A 25,668-nucleotide genomic window follows, 5' to 3' on the forward strand; every position below is an offset into this window, starting at 1 on the left:
AAAGCCAGTGGTCTCCCTCTTAAACTCCCTCTCCCTCCCTCTCTCCCTGTCCCTCTCTTTCTCTCTCTCTCTGCCACAATGCATTTATCGATTATTCAGGAAGTTACTCTTTCCTGATACTGATTCTGATGTGGCTACAAAAAGGAAAGAATAAACAAATATTGATGGAGGGTTTCTTTTGAGGTTATAAGGTTGTGTGTGCGGGGGTTCTTGTATACATTTTGCTTCCATCACCAGGGCAATTTAGCTTTTGGTTTACAATGTGAGTTTGATCCTGCAAAGCATACCTAAATCTACCTAAGATCTAATTGCTTCTTTGACAACACGTGTATAGTCTCTTTTCCTCCATCAGGGTAGTGTGACTTGGTATTTTTCACCTCTCATTATAATGCACTCTGAGAGGCGGAGGATGCCCCAGTGAACTTGTGACTCTGTGGGCTGAAGCCTCACGCCCTGTCCCTTATTGCGATGAGCTCCAGACATTTCAAGTGGCAATTCATTATCAACCACATAAGGATCAGACCTGCTTTCACTTTTAGCCTCCATTATTGTAACGCGACCAACGGCATGGTGTGAATTGGCTAATTACAATTACTAACCCTTGATATATTCTCAGATTATACAAGCCCACTCGATATTTTCAACACTGATTCTTGCCGTCTCCCTTCAGGCCCTTGAATTGGTTTTACCACTAATTGCAATAACGCCCTGCCTTCACTAAATATTGCGATACAATAGTACTTTTTTTTGCAATTTGATCAGGTTCTACAGGTCATGGGTGTCCACCGTTATTTAAAGAAATGTGACAGAACAGAACGTAAATAGTGGACCACAGTGACTACAGGCAAATGCACTAGCGCCCTCTGTAGGACGGCACCATTAATATATCAAAAAATAAAGAAAAACTATGCATTTTGAGTCAACATAACCATACAAAAATTACAATACAGACATTACCACTAAAGATTTGGAAAAATAGAGCAAGAGTCGAAAAAAACACAGGGGGAGCATAAATCCTGCAAAGATTTCCAAACTAATCATTTGGCGAATATGCCGTGATTACTCTCCAACCTCCCGGATACCAGAGATGAGTTTGTGACTTATTCATGGCTTGATAATGGCTCATTTGTCTCAGCTGTTCATTTCAGAGTTTTTCCAGGAGCACCGCTCTGTCTTGTCTCCCTACCCCTCTCCAGATCCATCACTGGGCCGGCTGGCACCTGGTTTTCTCCCCTCCTCGCCCCCTCTTCCCTGAGCCCTTTTGGCACACGCCTCTTTCCGTACTTGACATATGGGGCTGTTTCCCTATTGAGATCTGCATTTCCCACCATGATCTCCTAAGAATTTCTATTGAATGGTCTCAGAATTTCATGATTTTAATTGAATATAAAAAACGATTTAAAGGGTTATGACTGTTATGTAAACAATAATATGTTAACAATAATAACTAACAAACACATACAAGCTCCTCTCAACTTGTGTTAAGACAACTGTGAGTCAGAGCCTATCAGCCCGTTTCATTATTTAATTTTTTTTTGTAGATAAAATAAAAATCTCATTAATTAGGGACTTTAGTGTCGTATCACAGGTGCAGTAGACCAAAGTACGCCTGTATTCTTCTTTCTGATTGCTTTTAATATAATATTCCATGGACGACATGTAACTGTGCTGATTGTAACACCACCGCACCTCAGCAAGATTACATTTTTACAGCCTCAATCGCGAGTCGTGACTCTCGCTAATTTTACATTTGTACAGCTATTCTTTGTGTTCTATTTTTTCATTGGCCAATAAGCATCTGACTTTTCTTCACACTGTCCCACTGCGACCGCTCTTCATCGGATTAGACAACAAAGTAGAATCGAATTGATGTGAAATCATTGACACTCTGCATCGTTTTTATAGCGTCTATGGTACTGTGTAAGGGGGAGCAGTTGTCTATGCTGGGGTTACTGCTTGTGCATCAGCAGCCGGCTAGCGCTTGGAAGGCTGCTGCTAGCCAGCTGAGCAGTGGGCGTTGTTCCATGGGAGGGGGGACATGGGACATGCCCCCCAGTGAAGCATACCAGCTGCCTGGGAAATATGCATCTTGTGTCGCCCAAACATCTGCGCATTCCTTTCCAAATATCCATTTCCTTCAAGGGTCATTACAGAGCATAGACGTCACCGTAACTAGGCAACAGGGAGACCTTTGAAGTGCGGTGTGTGAACAGTGCACACGTTACGCGTCGGACGGGAAGGAGTTAATACGGAACTCGGCGCTCATTAAGAGCGCAGCAATCTTTACGATTTTCACGCTGTGGTCCTCTGTGTTATTTTAAAGCAGCGATTGTCTTCTTCGCCTTCCCGCTGATGCGTTCTGAAACCGAAGGTATTAGTGTTGGTGTGACTTCAGCTTTTACGATCAAGTTCCTGTTGATCATCCACCCTGCGGTTCAATAAGGTTTAGTGAGCGTGCTTTCTGAAGACGGAGTGACCACGCGCAAACATTTAAACCACATTCTGAAATGAAAGCAGCAAACCTGACAATTATAATATTGCTTGAAAATAGAAATCCCAAATACTTACATATACTGATTGGTGAATGTAATTTGCTTTCAGACATGTACTACGACGGAATTTCTGGGCAACATTTAAATAGTGAAGTATTGTTATGTAACTAAAATATACACACTGCGCTGAAATGTCCTGTGATCATCTGATGCTTTGTCTGCACTCAAACGTATTGTTGGCACAGAAATCCACACCTGTTCCCTACAATTTCCATTGAGAGTAAACTGTCTCTCAACCTTTGATCTGAGCATCAAACGCCTGCACATGTTATTACTTACACACATTTATATACACCAAAGATGGAAGGGCACGGTGTGTGTGTGTGTGTGTGTGTGTGTGTGTGTGTGTGTGTGTGTGTGTGTGTGTGTGTGTGTGTGTGTGTGTGTGTGTGCACAGATATAGCCACTCTTGTTTCTGCTATAACAGTGTGTGCAAAAATGTGTATGAATTATTAGTATTTTATTTTTTCGGGCGGGAGGGGGGATTTAGCAGATCACACATAAATATGTGGATTAGAATTTCTATGAGAGGATATTAACATAATTGTGCTTAGCATTCTATTTGTGTTAGGAATGATTGAATGTCATGCACGCATGTTAGCATCGTGGCATGGCGCTAAATCACTCCACTGAAGTCCCCCAACCATCATAATGATGACATCATGGGTACATTGGTGGCAACAGAGTCAGACCTCTGTGGACGGTATGCCGCCTCCCAAAAGAACAGTGTTGGGAAATTATGATTGTGTCATTAAACTCAGGAGCACATCACTATTAAGACAACATCGATGCAATCAAAGACAAAAACAAGCTCATTAACAGGGCTCCCCTAGACTCCGCCGCGAGGCGATGGAAGCGTGTGAGCACAAAGTGAACTGTGTGTTTCACTGTTGCCACAGTGACACCCCCGTGTAATTAAGACATACAGGGAGCCAGCTATTTCCCCTGCTAAATGCTCATTAGAGAATCCTTTAAGGCTAATGCTGCATCGCTAGCCCGGGTATAACAGGCTTGACAAAACAAGACACCAAATGATCAAAGAAGATCCTGACAAATATAACGTGGAAGCACGGTTCGTTTGGCACACAGGCCGGGTTTCTTGGTTGAATCCTTGGTAACCGACCTAAGTTTGCACATGAAAAAGACAAATGGGTGGCCTCATCATTGGGTTACCCGCAGGCTAGATGAGCAGAGTGCCTTTGATTGGACCGGCCTCCCTTTCACACCACGGTCAGAGAAGCTTCTCCTCAGAGGATCACAGGGAAAATAAACTACAAGCAAATATTTGAACTGAGTCCGAAAAAATGAACCCATACTATCCTTTTAAAGTTCATTTAAAAACAGGTTTACAGCCTGTACAAATTTATCAAGGAATGGATTATGGGAAAATCTAATCAAAATATCAAAATTCATATCTACCACGTTCTATATTAAAGCTAAAGGATATATATAGATCATAAATATACATAGAATATACGTATATACAAAGAGATATAAATAGAGCATATATATAGAGAGAATATATATATATATTTATATTATTTTGTGTGATTCAAGAGCTATCCTACACATTATTTGTCCATGTGAACTGTGCAATCACATTGCAAGCAGAGGCGTTTCGCATTTCAAGAGGACTGCCGACACGTGAGGTTTACTATGGCAGCAGTAAGACATGCACTGCAGGATACCATCTATATATGGCCTTGTTGATGTGCTTGCAATGTAATCAAAGCCATGATAATAACAGTCCTTCAACACGATGGCCATTATAGAATGGTATTCCTTCAGTTTTATGTATTTATGCCTGAGTATTACAAAGTCAAGAACCACAATCATCATGGCCAGGGATCATGTCCCCCAGTAGTAGTAGCTCAAACATAGGCTAGGATAAGATGCTAAATATAGGTGCATCTAGCCTATGTTTCAGATTGAAGGGTTTTAATCTATGTCACGGTGGTTTACATGTGCGTTAACTGTTATGTATAACCTCTTCTTACCTTAGCCCTTTCTTAAATTAGAGGAAAATGCCTGACGAGTGAACGGACTAGGCTGAATCGGGATCCCCCCGGAGATAAATCAGGAGAGGTTTCAGGTGAGACTCGAGGAGGAGACTCCTCACCTCAGGTACTATTCGCCAGGGAGCAGGGAGGAAATAAACAGCAGCCCTCTCTGTATTAGTGACCATGGAAACGACACAAGTCCTATTTTGAGAGGCCTATCGGGGACAGGAAATGTTTTTTCCTTGGAGACCAGAAGCCGAGAGTTTGGTGGCCGGTGGCGCTGAAGCGAGTCGACGGTTCGGACGACTCGTTTCACGCGTTGGCGACACCAAACAGAAGCAGGGATTAACTCTAATATTCCAACAGGAATAAAATACATTTAAAAAAATAAATAAAGCATGAGACGCGAAGGGTAGGCTACTATTAATCCCCCCCGAATACGATTCTAATTTCGAGAAAGGTGACCTCTGGAGCGGCTTTTTATTAGTGTGTAAAGGTGTGTAGCTAGCTAATTCTGAAACGCCCCACGTGTTCAGAGGGAAACCAGGTGAACCGAGATTTAAACTTGTTTGGTAGGCAATCTTGTTGTATTTTCTAATTTAGGCATATTAAGGAATAATACATCCAAAACACTGTTAACACTCATAACAAGTGACAATAAGTGATTTAATTTTGCCAAAGGGGCAGATACAAACAATAATATCAGCTTGTTCAACGAACAGCCATTTGAGATCCACATGGGTGTAACTCATGCAACTCACCATGAGACGACTTGGAAGGGGGTTTGGGTCCATCACCGTCCGGCGGTGCGATCACCTCGGACAGCGACTGCCGCGTGCTCTGTCGTCCCGCCTGGCTCGAGGTCACGTTCGAGCGCGCGCTTCTCTTCTTGACCCGATCAGAGTCTGGCGCGGTGCAGGCTCGCGCGGCGGCGGCGGTGTCATCGTGGTCCGGTTCCGAGCCCACCTTCACTAACGCGTTGCGTGTTCTGGTGAAGGCAGAGGTCACCGAGCCCATCACCAAAAGGGTGACACCTTACTCTGAGCCGCTTGAAGAAGTGATGTGTTTTAGCTTGTCTATCATTGTCATCCGAAACGCAGAAGCCTACTAGGGAATGCCAATTCGCTTACCTTAACCAATGATACGATTTAGCTATGCAAAAGTTTCTCGCTGTCCCTAGTAAACCTTCCAAGATCTAGCTTTCTAACAACTTCATTCCAAGAGAATATCAATATGTCATAAGCGGAGGCTTTAGAGACAGAGATAAACAGAGTATAACGTGTCCTGTCTCAGTCTGTCTGCTCAGTCCTCTCCTCGGAAACCCAGTACCTAGTAAGGGACGTCACGGAGAAAGTTGTTCTCTTGGCAAATAAATCTCGTGGGTCAGGCCCGCAAAGACAGAAAATTATTCCAAATGAAGTAAACAAATCGGCCCTAAAAATAGATAGCCCCAGGTGTCCCGAATAATTAAAACGGAAGGGAACATGTAGTTCGACTTCGTCATTATCTATAAACATGTGGTCTTCTCCGCCGTTGTTGTGTTTGGTCTGCTGAATGAAGCTCCTGCGTTTACACGACATTTAAAACATCAAAGTATAATTCCGGCTTCATTGACAAAGCAGTTTGGTTCCAACCCATGTGCATAAGACGCCAGCAGGTGTCAGTGAAACACAATCTAATGCTTTTTATTTGAAATGTCAGTTTACGTTGCTTATCTTATAGGTTAAGAAGGTTATCCTTTTTTGCCCAAACTTAAAGCCTTACATAACATACTTAGCCCTATTTCAATAGTGCAATACCTGGGTAAAAACAGGTGAAAGCATTTAAGATTAATCATTGGCCAATTTCATCTTGTTGAAAAAAAACACAAACCTTGGGAAATAGGATCTGGTATTCTGATTACAGATCATTGTAAACCCTATTTGTTGTTATCATCGGTAATTTATCCTGAATCGCACACAAATATATTCATTTCCTGAAGATCGTGGATATCCATAATCCCAACTTTGTGCACAGAAAAGGGGTCTTAATATTTTATTGTTGCTTAATACCTGATTTTTATTACAGATTTCAATCGTGTTTGTGACAGTATTGGGTTACCAAGGTCATGACTTGAATAAGCATTACTATTGTTCAAACTTGTTTTTTGGAAATCAATGTGACAAGGAAATAGGTTCAGCACTTAGAGAAGCATGATCCATTCAACTGACAGGTTCAAATCTTGTACACATAAAGGCACTTTAAGCAGCAGTTATCTTTTTGCTGAGTGGTTGGTCTCTTGTTTGACCGTAAGCTTGGGTCGTTCACAGCATAACAGCCAAGGACTTTAATCATAATCGTCATGGTTCTGTGTGGACTCGTTGACCACCTAGATAAAGAGAAAGAGGAAGAGATAGTTGTTCCTTTATATATAAAAATCAACACACCACATACACAGGGACACAAACACCCTCATACACACGCACACACACACACACATGTGACCATTACCGTCCCGTCAATTTAAAATCACTTCAAGTTGAATACCTGTCCATCCCTGGTCTCAATTGTCTTGATGAGGACTTTCTTGGATGTTGTGCTTTCTACGTGAGGTCTGGACTCAATCATGGTTTCTACGGTCATGAGGGAAAGAACACAATACATATTTTTTTCAGATGACAACATGAAAGAAATGACATAAATTAATGTTTTTTTAACCGTTTCTACCTCTCAGATTCATAGATGAGAAATTAGCCATCGGAGCGGAAATCCTGTTTAGAGTACAAGACAAGTAATTAAATTCACAGGATTGAGTAGCACTGTACGAAGCAGATATTTACAACGCCCAATAAAACCTTGAAGGTTGTCAGTGCTTTACCTGCTCTCCTCCCCTTCCAGCAGCTTCCTGTAGGTGGCGATCTCGATGTCCAGGGCCATCTTGACATTGAGGAGGTCCTGATACTCACGGAGGTGGCGGGCCATTTCGTCCTTCATGTTATGAATGTCGTCCTCCAAACGGGCAATAGTGTCCTGGTAACCGGTCGTCTCCATGGAGAAGTTCTCCTCCGTCTCCCTCATCTGACGCTCCAAGGATTCATTCTGGGATGGCGGCCAGAACGCAGCACAATGGTCCTCAATGAGCCGTTATGCAAACGACTTAATGATCCTCCAATGAGACGAATCAGCTGACGGCTTTTTCGAATGAACTCACCTTTATTGCTTATTTTCACAAATAGGGAATCCATTTATTTTGTCTGACTTATGCACGGTTGGTATGGAGGGGGTACATTTTTGCAAGAAGCTACGGATTTGACTGTTGTTTTTTGATACGTGTGTGTTGACTACTCACAGTTCCCTTGAGGGCATCAACCTCGCAGGTGATGGTCTGCATCTGGCGTCGGTAGTCATTGGCCTCCTGCTTGGCCATTTTCAGAGCTTCGCTGTTACGCGCGGCAGACTCGCTGAGGTCGGTAAACTGGATGAAGCAGTACAGTTAGAAGACATGGACCTCAAGTTTTAGATCAGTTGGTGCAAAATGTATTTGCACTATTGCATTCATAAACTTGAAAATCAAAACTAAATGTTTTTAGGGATTCAAAATTGTGTTTATTTTATGAAGCCCTACTACAAAATAATAATAAAGCACAATTTGTTTTTACAATTGATAGATTGTACTTTTTACTTTACATTTACAATGTAACTATGTAAATTGAATTGAATGAACCAACTACACCTCACTTCAGCTCTCCCCCCCTCCTCACCTTCGATTTGTACCAGTCCTCCGACTCCTGGAGGTTTTTGCTGGCCAGGTTCTCGTACTGCATGCGGACGTCCCTCAGAGCCGCCGTCAGGTCAGGCTTAGCCCCCTCCGTCATGTCCACCTGGAGGTGTTGCTCCTGCACCTGGACATGCATCTCCACCATCTCCTGCCACACGGTAGCACACAAAGGCATACGAGGGGAGACTATGATGATAGGGTGTGCGTTGTAAAACGTGGGTGTTTCATGCCACTGTCTGAATGCAAAGTGGCAGAGGGTCACTAACATGTGATGGCTGCCCCTGATTTGATGCATAGAGGATTTCTTTGGTAAATATCCAACTGAAGGGACAACATGTGTTATAATATAAGGTTTTCCCAGCTGTTTTGCTTTGTGCTAACCTCATCATGCAGTTTCTTGAGGAAGTTGATTTCGTCCTGGAGGGAGTTGACCTTGCGCTGCAGGTCCAGCCGAGCCAGGGCGGCGTTGTCCACATCCTGTAGTCAAGACAGATCCAGTTGGCGGTGTTGTGTGGGTGATGTGTGTGGACGGTATCTGCAGTGGTGCCTTTATCAACACACACATGCGCCATACATGCATGAACAGAGAGGCGCAAACGCATGCACACGCATATTGAAACACAACGACAAACATATACATGCTCAGGGATCACACAATCACACACACACACACACACACACACACACACACACACACACACACACACACACACACACACACACACACACACACACACTCAAACAGAGGATCCAAACACATTCAATATAAAGTGACCTCAGTCACATGACGTGCCATTGCAGATAATGCTACTTTGGAGGACTGTGTGTCCTTAGTGTCTTCTCGTGGTTTCTATCTACTTTAGACATCGTAGGGACTTTTGGGGCTATAATCAGTGATCCCAGACTGTAGGCATAAATTCCGGGCACACATCTCTGGATCTGATCAGCAAAATGCTGCCATGGGCAAATTATGAGTGAAATCTCTTTTAACTTTCTGTCTCTGTCTTCTGCTGTCAAACACACACACACACACATACACACACACTCCCGCAAACAGACATGGACACACACGCAACCACAGACACACAAACTGACAGCAAAAACAGAGTGCTTTGTCAGGGGTTTGCCTGTCGGTTAGAGTGTGGTATCAGCAAATGAAGCAGTTTACCACCCTGCTTGCCAAAGACAAAGTCTGCTATTCAGCAGAGTCTCCACCCAGATGCCCCGGGGGCGGCCTGCATTAAGACCTGACTCCTACGCTTCAGTGCAGGCCCTGTCCTACTGATCCCTGGGCAGCACTGTTGCCCTTGACAACTGAGACCCAAGGTCGATTGGTTCTGCATGATCTATTGATCGCAGCGCACACACTTTTAACAGAGTGTAGTTACCAAGTCGAGATGTAATTGTATCAAATGGTTTCTCTGTTTTCATTCTGTGTGTGAGCAATATGTTTATGTTTCCGTGAGTCCAGAGGCTTCAATACACTAAAAATGATCAGACAAACTAATTGACCAGAAGAACCTGCAGAACAACATAACAATTTGCCTGGGCACATCGTTTGTCTTTAGTAGGACCTGACCTAACGTCTATTGAGCCACTTTTACCAGGTTGACTAGTCTGATGTCCAAAGTATAACATACATTTTAATTAGATGAAAAGTGAATGATGCCAATGGGAGGGGACAACCGTGGACTCGTGCCCACATTTGTTCACGTTCTAAAAGTGCTACTGAGTGCCTCCTGGACCAGAACCAGACAGACGTCACATGGTGGCCCGGGTCTGCACCTAATGGTGGCTAGTTTCCACAGATCCTTGTGTGTGTCCATGCTCAGTCAGTCGCACCAAAAGAGATCATCTCCCCTCATTGCAGGCCTTGTGTACCAGGTCTGGTGCCAGTGTTGGATTAGAGTTAGTCTGATGTTGTGCAATCAGTGCTGCATTGCATTCCCATCCTCTTAGCTCACCTCTGAGGATTAGATGTGTGGGGGGGGGGGCGGGGGGGGGGGATATGTTGGGTTTCTAGGTTCAAAAAGATCACTTAATGGCAAAAATTGCCGTTTCTTTTGATGCTTTGATAACCTTTATTTGGGAAAAAATCTGTAACAAGGTTGTATTTCTGTAGCAGCTGAGAGTATAGTTTTGGAATGACTGGACAAGTTGTGGCAAAATGCCCTCTTCATGCAATTCAAACTCACTAGTTAATCACTTTCCTGATTAACTAGTGAGTTTGAATTGCATTTTCCTTAGTTTTCCTTTGGATGTGACAATGGAAGGACCACAGACCCAATGGCTGTTCTACACAGGGGCCTATGGGGCCCCCTGTAGACATGTCCCTGGCCCCCCCTGTGGCCCCCCCGTGCGTAACAAATAAAATAATTATGATTTTACTGATTTTACGGAACTAATTTGACGGAACGTTCTACACGTGTAACTTAGCGCGGCTCACCCAAACACCGTGCTGCTGCTGCTCGGAAAGTTAGAGCTCAGCGACTACTCTTGGAGAAAGGAGCCACGATTTCTCCTGTTGCAAGAGTCGACGCTAATGACTTAATTTCCTAAGTGACTTGTTGTTATTGCACATCAAAGAAGCTCACAACTTCATTTCGTAAATTACTTCTGTTGTTGCTGTTTTTGCACATAACCGTTCCTCACACTGATGATGAAATTAAGTTTGTAAATGTCTGGTCTTGAAATATTTAAAAACGTAATCATATCTAAGCAAACTCATCGAAGCAGAAGTGAGTATCCAAATGTCAGTATCCTTGCTAGGTGTAGGTTACACAATATTGTGATGTTAACCACGTATTTTCATCCGTTTTGGCTGCTGCATTGGGATAACAAATATATTTGAGTAAAGAGTAGAAGGCTATCTGCCCATGTTAAGTAGGGAGGGATGGTTATGCAATGAAATCTAATGCATGCCCCTACATTTTTTTCTTCTAATAGCAGCTATCATGAAATGAGGAAAGAACAGTAGAACAGGGAAGTTTTCTTTGCACTCTTTAGGCTGCGCAAGATTGCTGTAACCCTTCCTGTAAGCACAGCCTCTTGGGAACACAGTTTAAATATAAAATAAAATAAATAAATAGGAAATTGCACATTGTTTTGCACTTTGTTGTACCCTTGAGATTTTTGACACACTGTATGTTTTACCCTGTACTGTATTTTTTATTTTTCATTTCTTATGCCCCTACCTCACTTGCACGCTTGTACAAAACAAATGTTGATATGATTTTGATGATTTAGGGCATAGCCTATGTACCATCAATTTAAGATAGTTTGAAAGAAAACTACAGACGGGGGAATTATAAACTCTTGTACAAAATGTTTTGATGGTTTTAAAGTGAAATAAAGTTATAATCTTTAAATAACATTTTTTGCCTTTTTTTTTGTACCCCTCTGGTTAAACACTGGCCCCTCCTTGCCCCCCCTAGTAAAATGTGCCTAGAACCGCCACTGCACAGACCTATTGTAATCCTTGCATCAGTTAAGCATCATGGTGGCCCAAGGTACAGTGAGTACAATGTATGTGTAGCCTCATACTGCACCTGTCTGAAGCTCTGCATGTTGGCCTCAGCTTCCTCTCGCTGGGCCATCTCCTCCAGGAGCCTGCAATTACAAAAAGTTTAAATAATTACACATTTAAAAACCTTTTTTTATCGAAAAGGACCCTTGGGGAAGCAGACATGTTGTTAATTGAACAAATATAAATACCAGTGCATATCTGACAACATATGATTATTATGTCTAAACATGCTGATCAAATAATCCAAACAATTCGCCTTTCAAAACTGCAACCTACTTCTCTCTGAGTCTCTCGATGTCGTCTACGAGGTTGTCTCGGTGAACCTCCACGCGGGCTTTCTCGTTGGTCAGCTGGTCCACCTGGCTCCTCAGCTCTCGCATCTCCTCCTCGTAGAGGTCTCCGATGCGGGACGAGCCTTTGCCCCGCAACTGCTCCAACTCGGCCTGCAGGATCTTGTTCTGTTGCTCCAAGAAGCGCACCTTGTCGATATAACTGGCGAAGCGGTCGTTCAGCGACTGCATTTGCGCCTTTTCATTGGTGCGGTTCGTCTTAAACTCTGTGTTGATCGCGTCGGACAAAGAGAAGTCCAAGGTCTCGGATGCCAAGTGGGTCATGGCCGAGCTTCGGACCCTTTGCGATTTGGATGCATAGATGCCCGGGCTGGAAGAGAGACCGAAGGATACGCGCGTGGAGCGCACCGGAGCGAAGGATTGGCGGCTGGAGTAGGTCGACCTAGACATGGGTCTCTCTCCACCAAACATCTTTTGGTAAGAAGAGTGGGGAGCTGTTTTGTAAGACATCTCGTCGGTCTGGAGCAGTCGCTGTTTGAAAGCAGATTGATGCCGTCCTTCTTTGCGCCTTCTATAGCCAAGCCACAGTAGTGCCCGCGGAGCGCGCCCCTGACCACGTACGCGTAAAAGGTGATTAGTCATTTGGACTCTCCGAGTGCAAATTACGGGGGTTTGAGTGACAGCCTGAGGATCCTGTTAAAAAAAATAGCAGACCAACGCCCCAGTAATGCAGAATGAAACATCCTGCCTCCTAAAGTGTATTCAGTGGTTTCACTGAACTTGCTTTGCACTTTTATTTCTGTGTGTGTGTGTGTGTGTGTGAGCATGTGTGTGCGTGTGTGTGTTAGATTTTCCTTAACATAAAATAGATTAACTATATGACAAACTAGCTAGCTATGCCATTTAAGCCCCCACCTTTTGTTATTGTACCTCCAGATAAATATAAAAGCTAACATAAAAATACAATTTCAATCACATATTATTCAAATAAAGCACAATAGCCCAGTAAGCAAATAGCATAAATAAAACAATCTGTGGCCTTGGATGAGGAAAATGCAGAACAGAACAGACACACTGGGGTAGAGGCAGGGTGTGGTTCCTTGGCGTAGGGGTTTGTATTTCCCCCAGTCATTCCGTGGTGCCAGTCTTGTGACCCACAGACAGCATGGTATACAGCAAAAACAAGGGGGTCGCTTATTCTCCCTTGTATTAAAAAGAAGATAGCAGAACATTTTATTTAAGATATGGATAATTAATTAGCAGGATCCATTGTCTGTTTGTTTCATTCAATGCTATTTCTTCATTTTCTCTTAACTCATCTCCATTGCCATTCCTCATTTAAACATCTCTCTCTCTCTCTCCCTCTCTCTCTCTCTCTCTCTCTCTCTCTCTCTCTCTCTCTCTCTCTCTCTCTCTCTCTCTCTCTCTCTCTCTCTCCCTCTCACTATGTCTCTCTCCCTGTCCACCGCATTAAGGTACTGCAGAGCTCCCACGTTTCTGCTGCAGTGTTGCTGGAGAGGGTCTACAGTCTGCCAAGCCAATGCTGTCCTCAGCCTTATTTCCATGGTAATAACAACTCTGCATTGAATGGGCTTGAATGGGCTCTTTGTTTTCTTAAGCATTAGGAATGAGATGTGCTGTAGTGTGTCAATGTATCTGATAAACAAGAGTATTCAATGTATTAGGTTACAATGCTCCATGGCTCCAATCCCAGCCAACTGAAAGGTCCTGGGTTCAACTCAATGTCTGCGGTCTCCCTGTATAGTAACAGTTGAGAAAAATGCATACACAACAAATACTTATAAATGGCTTGCAAATGATCAATATTAGATGTTTTGTTGAAAATAATGATATTGTTAATAGATTCAATTCAAAATAAAATATTGTTTCAGCTGTGTTGTGTTGTCTTGCTTCTAGTATTTTCTCTGCCCCAACAGGCACCTATCCCCTCCTGAGCTTAATACAGCCTGTTAATCGGTCTCTGTTACATTGAAACCAGTGGAAACTATAACAGTGTGTATCTCAAACCATTGAAGAGACCCGATAAGGGACCTGGCTGAATGTGTGAAGGTGTCAAATGCTAAAGACCTTTGAGGTACTTTTAGAACTCAACTGATGAGCAGAACTAAAAAGCTGAATTAAACAGCTGAACTAAAAGATAGAAGCTAAAAAGATATACATTTGTTAAGCTGGATTCTATTATTTTTTAAAGTGATTTGGAATGCTTTGTCACAAGGTTTTGATCATGAGATAATATCTAATGAAGAGGGTAAGTAAAGCCCACTTTAATCTAGAGAACTTCCACCCAGGCGATAAAAGAAATGTGGGGGAAATAGTTGCAAAGGATTTAGAAAAACATGGGTACCCAGCCAAAAGAAAGATACCACTCACAAAATCATTTTTGGCTGGAAAAGGCAGACCCAATATGCAAAGGACGTCCCCCAGTTAACAACTTAATATAATTTTGTCAAAAACAGATAAATATATGTTCACCAACACAATCAATTGAAACAATTTTCAACTGGAAGAAGTGATTTTGGGCCTTACTTATACTTACCCTTTAATAGCTTAACTTTTCTGGCCATGGGATTTTGAAACACAAAGGGCACTGGAAGAGTTAGTGGAGGCACTTGAGGACACAGGAGTCTCTAACCTCACTGGCTGCTCAAAGTTATGTTGCTAGGCAGCCCACTTCACGCCAATGTTAATTGACCCAAAATAAAGATCCTCATTCCTGCCCTAGGCTTCAAGGGACAGACAGCAGACACCAGTATGGGAAACTATACGCAGTACACAGCAGCCATTGTGAGTATTCAGGCCAAATCAATTACTTCTTTCTTACTTGTCTCCCGTGTTGCCAATTTTAAAACTGATTGCAGGGACAACTGAAAATTTTAAAGTATGAAATAACTTAATATTATATTTTTATTATATTATTATATTTGTAAGTTGTGCTTTTAGGCAGATCATCACATAACATCACGGGCATTGGCCAGTAAAAATGCCTCCTTTGTTTTCATTCCCCATGATTGTGAATCACTGACCCGCATGGCTTATCGCCTTGGCAACAGGCCCTAACAATGTTGAGCAGAGTTTAAACCAGACACAGAGAGCTTTGGGGTGTTCCCTGTGGACCACAATAAGTGTTTGAGGGTCAAAATGACTCATAAACGTTAATCCTTCTTATCTGCAGATTCTCCAAATTATATTTCCATTTCGATTTCAGTTTGGTCAATGTCATGACTGATCGATATATCTGTTTGAGAATGAAATATAACCAGAGTTTTGAGTTCTTCTCCACAGTATCCTGACATGGCAGCCCAATCTGCCGTTGTCACCTCAGGTGTCACAGGCATATGGGTCCCTGTGGTGTATCCAAGTGTGACTGACAGCAACAGATGACACTCTCCCCTCTGCATTGCCCAAATACTCAAAGAGCTTTAGCATTTAGCTTAACATGTTAAAAGAGGTCAGTGAAAACAAGCCCATAGACATTCTACAGATTTATTGAAACATATTTTATCATGTTAACATTAATACATGTTTGTATCAATCAAGCTAGTTTGGTTAGTTTATGGTTGTTTACAATTTAAATCAAATATCTTCATCGTAAACTAACTAATGAAATCATATTCCCAACTTACTAAAAACATAGTTTAGGCATTAGTATGTTTAACAATGTACCACATTTACATGTAATGATAAATTGGTGTAATAACAAGGAGGCTTTATTTCACAAATATATATTATATTTATATTTATATTTCAAGTAATACATATAAACAGTTCATATTTTTACAATTGCACTAAAATATGATTTTTCAAAAGTATAGCCTTAATAATAGACGATGGAAACAATGCAAGCAGCATTTACCATTGTAAGAGATGAACAGATCCATCCAGATAGTTAATTGGTATTGATATTATACCATTTACCTTGTGATGTACCTTTGAATATCAAAAAGACCACATTAATAATGCTATACTTACACCTTTGAGTCTACATGACTGCTTTTAATAAAAAGGCACAAGTCATTGCAACCACCAAACCTGATGGAGATGCAAAATACAGTACAATAAAATACCAAATTTCAGGCTTTTCTTCACTCTGTGATTCTCTTCACAACATTCAACATTCAGGTCAGAATACAAACATCCGTGTCAGTCAAAGCCTTGAACAAGTCACATGTCAGGATTATACATTCATAAGATGGGACAGTACTGGCCACACCTCCGACGGAACTCGTCAACCGAGTCCTGTGCTAGCAGTACATGCCCTGCTCCACCAGGGGGGGTTGTAGCCGGTGCGACAGCTGCTCGATCCCCCTCTGGATGCACCCTGCTGTCTTGCATCTTGAATTCCACTGACGCGAATGAAGAGAGACTGCCGTTCTTCTTAAGCCACGTTTTGGAAGTGTCAACAGTGGGCGAGACCTTGAGGCCTTTTCCTTTGCCGTTACTTGCTTTCCGCTTTGAACTTTTTAAGCTGAGGTCATCCAGAAAGGGATCTGAGTCACTTCCGTGTGGCATGTTGTAATAGGTGCATTTAGGTCCGTGAGGCTTAGCCATCTCTTCAAGATCTGAGGAGGAAAGGACTGCAAGGGGGTGTTGGTGGGTCAAGGCATGTTGATGAGAATCTTCACTGGTGTTATCTGGAGACATATCCAGGGAACTATCTGCATCGTCGTACATACCCATCAGGGCTGGGGGGGATTTGCGGATTAAGTGGTTTTCCTTAAGGAGCCATCTACCTTTATCTATCAAAATGCCACCATTTGAATTCAGTTCTACCACCTGTGATGCCACCTCTGGGTCTGCCTTCAACGAACCGGCAGCACTGGAATAAGAAAGGTCCTCTTTTGATGCCTTAGTCCCAGAGTGAGAGGAAGAAAACGTTTTTAACTTTGGTCCTGAGTTACTTTTAAGGGATGGATTTGAGTCAGTGAGCTGAGAAGTCTGATCAGACATTTCAGATCCAGGTGCTGGATCCCCATTTTCAAGAGACATGTTTTCAAGCTCATCCCCACTCTCTGTGATGATATCCATGGATTCCTGAGTGTTATATCCTCCACTCACTGAGGTCTCTGGCCTGTAATCAGATAAGTCAGATGTGTTGGGGCTTGGGAGTTGCTTCAGGCGATACAGAATGTCCTCTCTGCCCTTTGTAATTAGCATTTGTTGCGTGTGTATGACCTTAGCTTGATCAGGTTCTATCCGAACGTTACCCAGAATATCATACGTGAATTTAAGTGAAGAAGATTGAAGGGCGGAGTTAACAAAGTCTATTAACTCTTGTGATATTTCCACTGGTGTGGGTATCTGGCTTCTGTTTTCCTCATCTTCCTCATTCCCTCCGTCCTCTGATCTTAGATCATGGGCAGTATCGGACGCGTTATCCTTTTCATCTTCAAACTGACTTTCATTAAAACATGATTTTAATGATCCAGCCTCATCGGTTGCCTCTTCAGTTTTCTTATTTGCTTTCTCATTGTCGCTATTATCGTTATTGTCTTCTTCACAGCTAGAGATATCTGCATGAGCAATAAGCAGTTTGACAGTTTGTTCATCCTTTTCATCATTTAAATCAGTCTCCTCCGCTCTCACACCTAAATCCAATTCATCCTCTTCATCCTCATCTTCCTTTTCTTCATCAGATGATTTGTCCCCCTCAACTTGCTGTTTAGCTTCTAAATCAACCTCATCTTCCTTTTCTCCATCAGATGATTGTTCCCCCTCAACTTCCTGTTCAGCTTCTAAATCAACCTCATCTTCCTTTCCTCCATCAGATGATTGTTCCCCCTCAACTTCCTGTTCAGCTTCTAAATCAACCTCATCTTCCTTTTCTTCAACAGAAGATTGTTCCGCCTCAACTTCCTGTTCAGCTTCTAAATCAACCTCAGCTTCCTTTTCTTCAACAGATGATTGCTCCCCCTCTACTTGCTGTTCAGCTTCTATATCAACCTCATCTTCCTCGTCTTTCCCCTCCTCAATGTCCTTTCTGCAACTCTCCTCATTACTCTCTTCACAACTCTCCTTCCCCATTTCCTTATCTGCCACGTCTTCTTCTCCCTGTTCATCAGTTGATTCTCCTTTGTCCTCCTCTTCTGCCACCTCTTTTTCGATTGGGCTACCCTTTTCCAGCTCATCTTCCACAGAATCTGCTTCTATTCCCTCCACAACCTCCGGTTCCTCATCCTCCTCATCAACCTCGTTTTCTTTGTCTGTAAACCCCATTTCTCCGGAGCTATCGCCTGTGGCCTCCCCTTGGTTACCGTCTGTAAACCCCCCTGGCTCGGTCTGGCCCTCATCTAGTTCTTTTTCATCTATTCCCTGCTTACACCATTCCTCCTCCCCACTCTCCACCTCAAGAATTTCCTTGTTAACGTCCTCACCCACATCTAGCGTGCTAGCTTCCTCCTCTTTCCATCTTTCCATGTCATCCTCTATATTCTCCTCACCAGCTTCGTCCGTCTCCTTTTTCACCTTGACACTCATTAAACTGTTGTTTTCTTCATCCTGTGTCTCCTCGAGTTCTTCCTTCTGTAAAAGCTTTTCAAACTCCTCCTCTCCGTGTTCTACTTCATTCTCCAACTCTGTCGACCTTTCCTGACATCCATCTTTGAGGCTATCTCGCTCTACTTCTTCCTTTTTTGTGTTTACTGATATTTCCGAACCACAGTCCTCGGTCACTAGCCCTGGGTCAGAGAGATTTTCAAGGTGCTTTGATTGATCTTCATGCTCCCAAGTATCTGTCGCTCCTGCTTCTTTAATTTCCTGAACTTCATCTACTTCTTGTTTTGAATCAGAGAAGGGATCATTTTGTTCTTGACACAGTGATTGTCTCTTAATGGTGCCATTCAAGTCTTCAGTAGGAAGCTGGCTATTTTCTTTTTCTTCTGCGATGCTCAATGAGTCAGGCTCTTGTGACAGTGTTGTCTCATCGGCATGTTCTTTGTGAAATCTCTCCAGTTCTTCTTCTTCTTCTGATTCTGAATGACGCTTTTCCCTTTCGATGAATGTGCTCTCTTCGTCTTCAGGATAGAAGCTCATAGTTTGTCTAATTGTTGATGAGATTTGCTCTCGTAGGTCTTGTGGCATGTTGAGCTCGTCCATGATGTCTGTCATATCAAACATGTCCCCTGCTTCTGAGACATCTAGCGCAAACTCTTGCTCAGAGACTTTGGGAGAAAGCGGTTCACTTTTAAGCCTCTCTCTGTGCACCTGGAAATCTCTCCAGCGATCTCTGAGGTCAGAGGATGTGCTGTTATGCAAATCTGTTAGACTTGATCGCTGTAACAACTCATCGTCTATAGTGGAAATCTTCTGCAACGATTCCATCACTAGCATGGCTTCTGAAGTGCTTCTTGGAAGATGGCTTTCTCCTGCCACAGCCCCTTTTAGTGTTTCTCGCAGGGTCACCGCTGACAAGAACGAAATGAAAGCTCTAGAGGGAGTCCCAAATACTGTGGCCACTTGTGTTGAGAAATCCGCAAGGCTCTTAGACTTTTTGATATTACCTGGATTCTCGGTCTCGGAGGCCCTTCTGATGCACTGACTGGAGGAGAAAAGTTGCCGTAGCACTGGATTTACTGTAGCTGGGTTTGGTAAGAGATTGGAGACGGATGACGATGGTTCGTTCTCAACAGGACCAAAGGCCTCAGAAGATCGGTGCATCCTCAATGTTTTCTCTTGCTCTGCGGGGTCTATTCTGACACTCGGCATTGAAACGCATAATCCCCTCAATCTCTGTGTGTTGTCTGTTGTTAAACCTTCCTGGCATAAGGGGACTAGTAAATCAGACTTTGATGGTAGGAGAGCATCTCCATGTGAAAGATCATGTGCAGATGTGTCAGTCTGACATTCATTCACAGCCTCAGATTCGGAATCGTCACCTATCTGAAACACAACCTTTGTTGGAAGCTCTGGTTCCTTTTCTGGTTCCTTTACAGTTGCCTCCTCCATGTATGGGACTGAGTCTGGGCTCATTTGAGTCTCTAGCCACTTTTCAACATATTGATTGACCTCAGATGGTGAAGGATTGATAACTGGCATTGAAACACTCTCACTTAACTCAGATGGTTTTGGTGATGCAATTTTCTTTTCACTCAAGGACTTTTGCCTGTTTAATCCCTTTTTGACCTGCCCATGTAACTGTTTTGGTTGTACAATATTGTGCAAGTTTTTCTTCATTGGAGGCCTTGCCATTTCCTTTTCAGGGATGTTTATATTGAAGCCATTTTCCCTGGAAGCCCTCTCTCTTATCTTCACCTCTCTCTTAGTTGAAGGACTTTTCACTTGGTCAATGTTGGGTGAGATGGCTTGTTTTCCATTGGATGATTTGTCTGACCTTCTCCCTTTGTTGACAGATGGAAGCAGTTCAGTTTCCTTGTCCTTCTGACCTTTTTTACTACTTTCAGATGAAGTACCACTCTTTCTACCGACATTGTGATCACGGAGCTTCTCCGCAGATGAACCATTGGTTGTCTTTGAGGAACTATCTTTTTGTTTAGCTTCTGAGTTACTAGACGACGGGGTGCTTTTCTTCTTTCCTGCAGGATTTATTGCCTTTTTCTTTGGCCCAACTTGTGCTGGATTTTTTTTTTCTTTTACATCTGCTTTAGCTGGAGTCCCTTTTGGATTTGTTTTACTCCGAGATTCATTGCTACTTTGAGACCTTTGTTTGGGAGATATCGGCTCTGACGACAGCGAGAACACTTCTTTCAGTCTGTGCTTTAAATCAGGACTGGAGGATGGGGGTGTAAAATCAACATCACCATCAACACTCCCTGAGTGTTCTCTTGATTCAAGGGAGGCCGAATTACTCCTTGGATTTTCATTAAGATATTCATTTTTTGCTAAATTGTCGTAACCGCCCTGCCTCTCATAAATGTGCATCACTGTCTCTGTGATCTCCACTCCATTATTTTCTAACTGGAGGACATCGGCTACCACTTCAGATTGGATGGAGGGGTGCAATGCTTTATTGGTATCCCGAGCTGATGCAGTTCTCCGCGGGTGTGGGAAAGGTCTGCTGCTGGTGCTGCTACTGCTGCTGGTGGTGTTGTGTCTGACCACACAGTACGCCTCAGTCACCTCTGCTTCGGCTGTCTTCTCTGTGTATGAATACCGCCCTATGGTGCTCTCTCGAACCCCTGACTCCGTTACCGTTTTGATGCTCTCTACCGATGTGTTCGTTCTAACATGATGAGGACTGGGCGCTGAGTTGCGCTTGAAACCTGATTTTGTTCTTTCTGATTCTGTGGAAGGATAACTTTCACATTCTCTCTCGCCACCGAAGCCAACGCTCTTCCCATTTGCCACAGGTTGGTTTTCTTCTTTGGCTGCATCATGGCAGCTGCTAGAAGAATCGTTGTCCATGGCGTTGTTTGAGTCAGGCGAGCTTAAGCCTGTCCCAGACCTGGAGGCGCAAGCTGTCCTGCTGTTAAGGCTGCTGCGGCTAAGCGTTGTTGTCCAGTGGAGAAGCTCCTCCTCCTTGATGGTCAGACGGACCTTCATCTCCACTGTCATGCTTCCATCTTGGTTCACACGGAAGGACTTCTCAATATCCTCATCTTGTGGCATGATGCAGGAGTGGGGTGGCTCCTGTGTCTCCAACTCAATGTCTGTATGGTTTCCACCGGGGTCTGTTTCTAGGGATCCATTGTGGTGATGTCGGTGAGTGTGAATGCCTCCATTCAGAGACCTGTTTATCTGATCAGCCATATATCTCTCTGAAGATAAGGAGAAGTTCCTGGAGCCCCTTTTGCTTGAGTGGGGTTTGTTGTCATCTTCATTTGAAGGCATTTAACATTGCAAGGTTTCAGAGTGGGGAGAGTGAGAGAGTCCGAGAGAAAGTCAGAGAGAGAGTTAGAGTGCGAGAGAGAGAGAGAGTGTGCGAGAGAGAGAGAGAGAGAGAGAGTGTGCGAGAGAGAGAGAGAGAGAGAGAGAGAGAGTGAAAGACAGAGAGAGAGTACATGAGAGAGAGAGAATTAGGTGTTAGTAGATCAAATAAAATAAAGACAATGATAAAGAAATATGTTGTTGGTGTAGTGTTTATAGCATATCTATAGAGCAGACGAATAGATACTTACTAGCCAAAGGCTGAAAGCTTGCTGGTTCTGCTGCATCTGAGTTGCCAGACTGTGACATGTAGGCTATTGTATGGAAATTGTATTTGGACGATGTTTGTGTATTGTAGTTTCCCGATCGAAACGGTTCATTGCCTGCAGCTACAATAACTCCAGAACACAAAATAAGAGCAGCAAGCCCATCAACCTAAAGGAGGAAGAATATTCAACGTTTAGTAACGATTTCATTAAGATGGTAATGTTAGTTCTATAAAGAGAACAGAAGCACACATTTGGTCTAAAGCCTATTGAACTTTCTAATTTAGCTACAGGGTAATCTGGAAAGAGCAGAGATCAGGCATGATGAAGCACTGAGCTGCATTAGAAACCCTGGGTGTTGTGGACATATGGAGGATAGGATTACAGGGTTCACACAGCAGGGTGCTGATGTCTTTGTAGCACTTCTTAGCACTTCCAAGGACATGTTTAAGTATAGCATCAAACTGTACCCTATAAACTTCATTAAAATGTCTTGGTAGGAAAAATTTAATCTTTCCGCATAATGTTTTCCCCTTTTACGTTATACATCGACATAATTGCAATATTTTCATTTGACCTTGATCTTAGTCATTTAAATGGACGCAGAAATTTATATTTTTAACACTGTGTTTTACTAGTGTTGCACCCAACATAATATGAAATGGTATAGTATTTTTATGATTTAATAGATGGTAGCTGGAAGATCTTAAAACTTCAAAAGTTGGAGATCTCTATTGTGAGATCCGTTGCAGTAAGTAAGCAAAATCCAATATATGGTCTATCGAGCATTTAAAGGTTAAGTAGGTCGAAATGAAAACAAAACAATGCATAGGATCACACTGAAAATATCTATTTTCGGCCTATGTAGCGTGAATACGCTGGGTGACATTGACAAAATATTCACTCATTAGGTTCCCCCTGACAAAATACTTCAAAATGACACATTAATATGAGAAAAATTCCAAAAAATGACATAGGTAACATAAATTAATCAGATTTCAGACAAAAGAAACAGAAGAAGCAGAGCAGGAACACTTACCCTTCTGCCATCGCTGGAGTAAAGCTTCAGAACAGGAAACTGCATGACCTGAGAGAGGTAATCCAACAGAGCGTCAAACGTCGGCGCTGTTCTCTTCTGCAGCACCACCGTGCGCTTCACCGTGCTGTCCCTGTTATTCACCACCACCAGCCTCTTGGGGGTCCGCACCGAGACCCTTCTGGCGATCTTGTCGGCCCTGTCGGGGCCCTCGTTCTGCCTGCCGTAGCGTCGCCGGCCGGTGCTCGGAGGCCTGGTGGTGTTCCACGGTACCTTCCGCCGATGGACCACGTCCAGGTTTAGAGGCTTGATGCGCCTCCGGTCCGAACACACGTACGACCCGCCGTCGTGCAGATCCTCCAGGCCCCGGACCGAGTGGGTGCCCCGGGGGGTGCTGATGGTCCGGACCCCGAAGGGCAGAGGCACTTTTTTGGAGAGGGCGTCCAGAAGGGCATCGAAGGTCTTGAAGGTCCTGCCGTTGATGACCATGCGATGCCCGCCGAACTTGGGGTCCCCGCTCTTGTAGAAGCACACTCGCTTGGAGGCGGAGGGGTCGGGGATGGGCTGTAAGGGTCTGGAGAGCAGGGTCTGCACACTCACAGAAGACTCCCTCTGGGTGTGGGAGTCGAGGTGGGACGCGTTGCTCATGCTTCCCTGGGGAGGAAGCTGTAGGAAACAAAGAAGGGCATGAGGGGTGGTCTAGCATAAAGCCTTGGTCAATATGTAACTATGTATGCGTCAAACAGAAGGTTAAGATTGTAAGTCTGTGTACACTGTGATTACCTTAATTAAACTCATTGTGTATCATTACTGTACTTGTGACAAGGTCACAAATAGTACATTTCTTTATTCACCTGAATACATTTATTATTTTAATGATTATTATGTTCTTCATCCGAGGTGCAGGCTATAGCATGTGCTAGTGGTACATGCTGGATTGGCTACATAACAGACATGACACTGGAGCAGCAATATATTTTAATGACTGTTTGAACGCTTTCGTAACTTGTTGTTGACTATTGATTATTGATATTAGGGATCTGATCAGTGTATTACTTGTCAGTCAAGGAAAACAGAGCTACTTTGCAGCAGTTGGAATGATCATACATCTATGCTGCAGGCCTACATATCCAGTTAGCATGTTGTAGATGAGATCCAATCTTTATTCTGCAAATTAAAAACAAGATGAAGGAATAACAGACTTTAAAGGACAATAAAGTTGTCTTACCGTAGCTTCCATTTTCCTAGAATTGTAACCATGAAGACTGGAGAAAGATGGACTCCGTTACACGCCGTGAGTTGGGAAAAGCTCCTGAGCTGCAAGAGTGGCTATTTTAGGACATGCAACACCATGGCCAATTTGCTTAATCTTTACCAACAGTTAATCAGCATATCGGGATAGAGTACCACCGGAGTGAGGAATAAAAACAATAATCCAACAGTCATTTCGATTGATCAATTGTGCTTTGCACATAAATATTGTCAGACTCAGACTGTTATGCATGTGTTGTATAGTTTTTTTTATGATTCAAAGGGTTTTACTAGTATATCGGGTTTAACTATTAATATTTACTATTATTTGGTGGTAACTATTTATTTTCATGGGATTTATTTTTTTATTAAATAGGCTACAGCAATATGCCCAGACATTTGTTGTTTTAATTGATAGAGGAATTAAAATAAATGGCTACATTTGAGAGAAGTAAAAAGACTAATCAGGTGAGAGTAAGAAATTAGCAAATGGGCCTGAAAGTTGAGTGTCAGACATTAGCAATCTGTGTCTATTGCCGCCTGCTCTACAGATGAAGACTGTTCACACTGCTTGTATTTTGCCGGGAGCTCCGTAATCAGATTTGATTAGTCTGGGTCTAATAGGGATTAGGTGAGAGGTCTTGGCGTATCTGCTGACCACGTGAGGCACAGCCACACAAGGTTTTATGAGAGCACTTTTCTCCGCTGCAGGTGTTCTGAAATCCTTCTGCTAGGTTTCGACGGAGACACACGCTTGATGTAAGGAGGTCATCTATTTAAGCATAGGCTACCCCCGCACAATTATTTTGTTTTGCTACACCTGTATTTGGAAAATTGGGACTGATACAGCCTTCCGTATTGTGTCCACATCTACTTTACACAGTCTGGTCCACACTGAAAATAAATGAATTGCCAAATCAAACAACGATATGACAAGTGTGTTATAACAAATAAAACAATGTCTTATAAATAAAGTGTGTTATAATTTTTCTCATTGCATATGTAAAAACCTTTATATATATATATGTAACCCATTTACTGTGGAGATCAGTTACAGTCATTAACAGTTGTTTGTGACTGGAACTGGGTAGTATTGCCTAATGGGGAATGTAACACTGAAGGATTTAAGGAGTTAAAATAGGCCTACAGA

At 43.0% G+C, this 25,668-nt stretch overlaps 3 protein-coding genes across 3 annotated transcripts in view; all 3 read right to left on the minus strand.

Moving 5' to 3' along the window:
• LOC307085699 (dual specificity calcium/calmodulin-dependent 3',5'-cyclic nucleotide phosphodiesterase 1A-like) overlaps positions 1 to 5,569 on the minus strand; it is a gene marked incomplete at both ends in the record, with an annotated part of 65,221 nt that extends 59,652 nt beyond the window's left edge. The window contains one exon of the mRNA XM_079750564.1: positions 5,314 to 5,569. Within this exon, the coding sequence (XP_079606690.1) occupies positions 5,314 to 5,569 (256 nt within the window). The remainder of the gene's footprint in view (positions 1 to 5,313) is intronic.
• Positions 5,570 to 6,597: 1,028 nt separating this feature from the next.
• On the minus strand, positions 6,598 to 12,653 carry LOC307085801 (vimentin-like). Its single transcript, XM_079750667.1, has 9 exons — positions 12,112 to 12,653; positions 11,858 to 11,918; positions 8,691 to 8,786; positions 8,293 to 8,457; positions 7,881 to 8,006; positions 7,410 to 7,630; positions 7,259 to 7,302; positions 7,079 to 7,164; positions 6,598 to 6,920 (listed from the first exon to the last, which is right to left on the minus strand). The coding sequence occupies exons 1-9, from the start codon at positions 12,633 to 12,635 to the stop codon at positions 6,879 to 6,881; spliced, it is 1,365 nt and encodes a 454-aa protein (XP_079606793.1). The 5' UTR covers positions 12,636 to 12,653; the 3' UTR covers positions 6,598 to 6,878.
• Positions 12,654 to 20,862: 8,209 nt separating this feature from the next.
• On the minus strand, positions 20,863 to 24,507 carry LOC307085700 (oxygen-regulated protein 1; the record flags this gene model as incomplete). The annotated part of the gene is made up of 5 exons (XM_079750565.1): positions 20,863 to 20,868; positions 20,982 to 21,913; positions 22,217 to 22,400; positions 23,271 to 23,933; positions 24,496 to 24,507. 5 exons carry the CDS (start codon positions 24,505 to 24,507, stop codon positions 20,863 to 20,865), a joined length of 1,797 nt encoding a protein of 598 aa, XP_079606691.1.
• Between the last annotated feature and the right edge of the window lie 1,161 nt (positions 24,508 to 25,668).

The sequence above is a fragment of the Pollachius pollachius genome, assembly GCF_949987615.1.
Source record: "Pollachius pollachius genome assembly, chromosome: 14".
Classification (NCBI taxonomy): domain Eukaryota; kingdom Metazoa; phylum Chordata; class Actinopteri; order Gadiformes; family Gadidae; genus Pollachius; species Pollachius pollachius.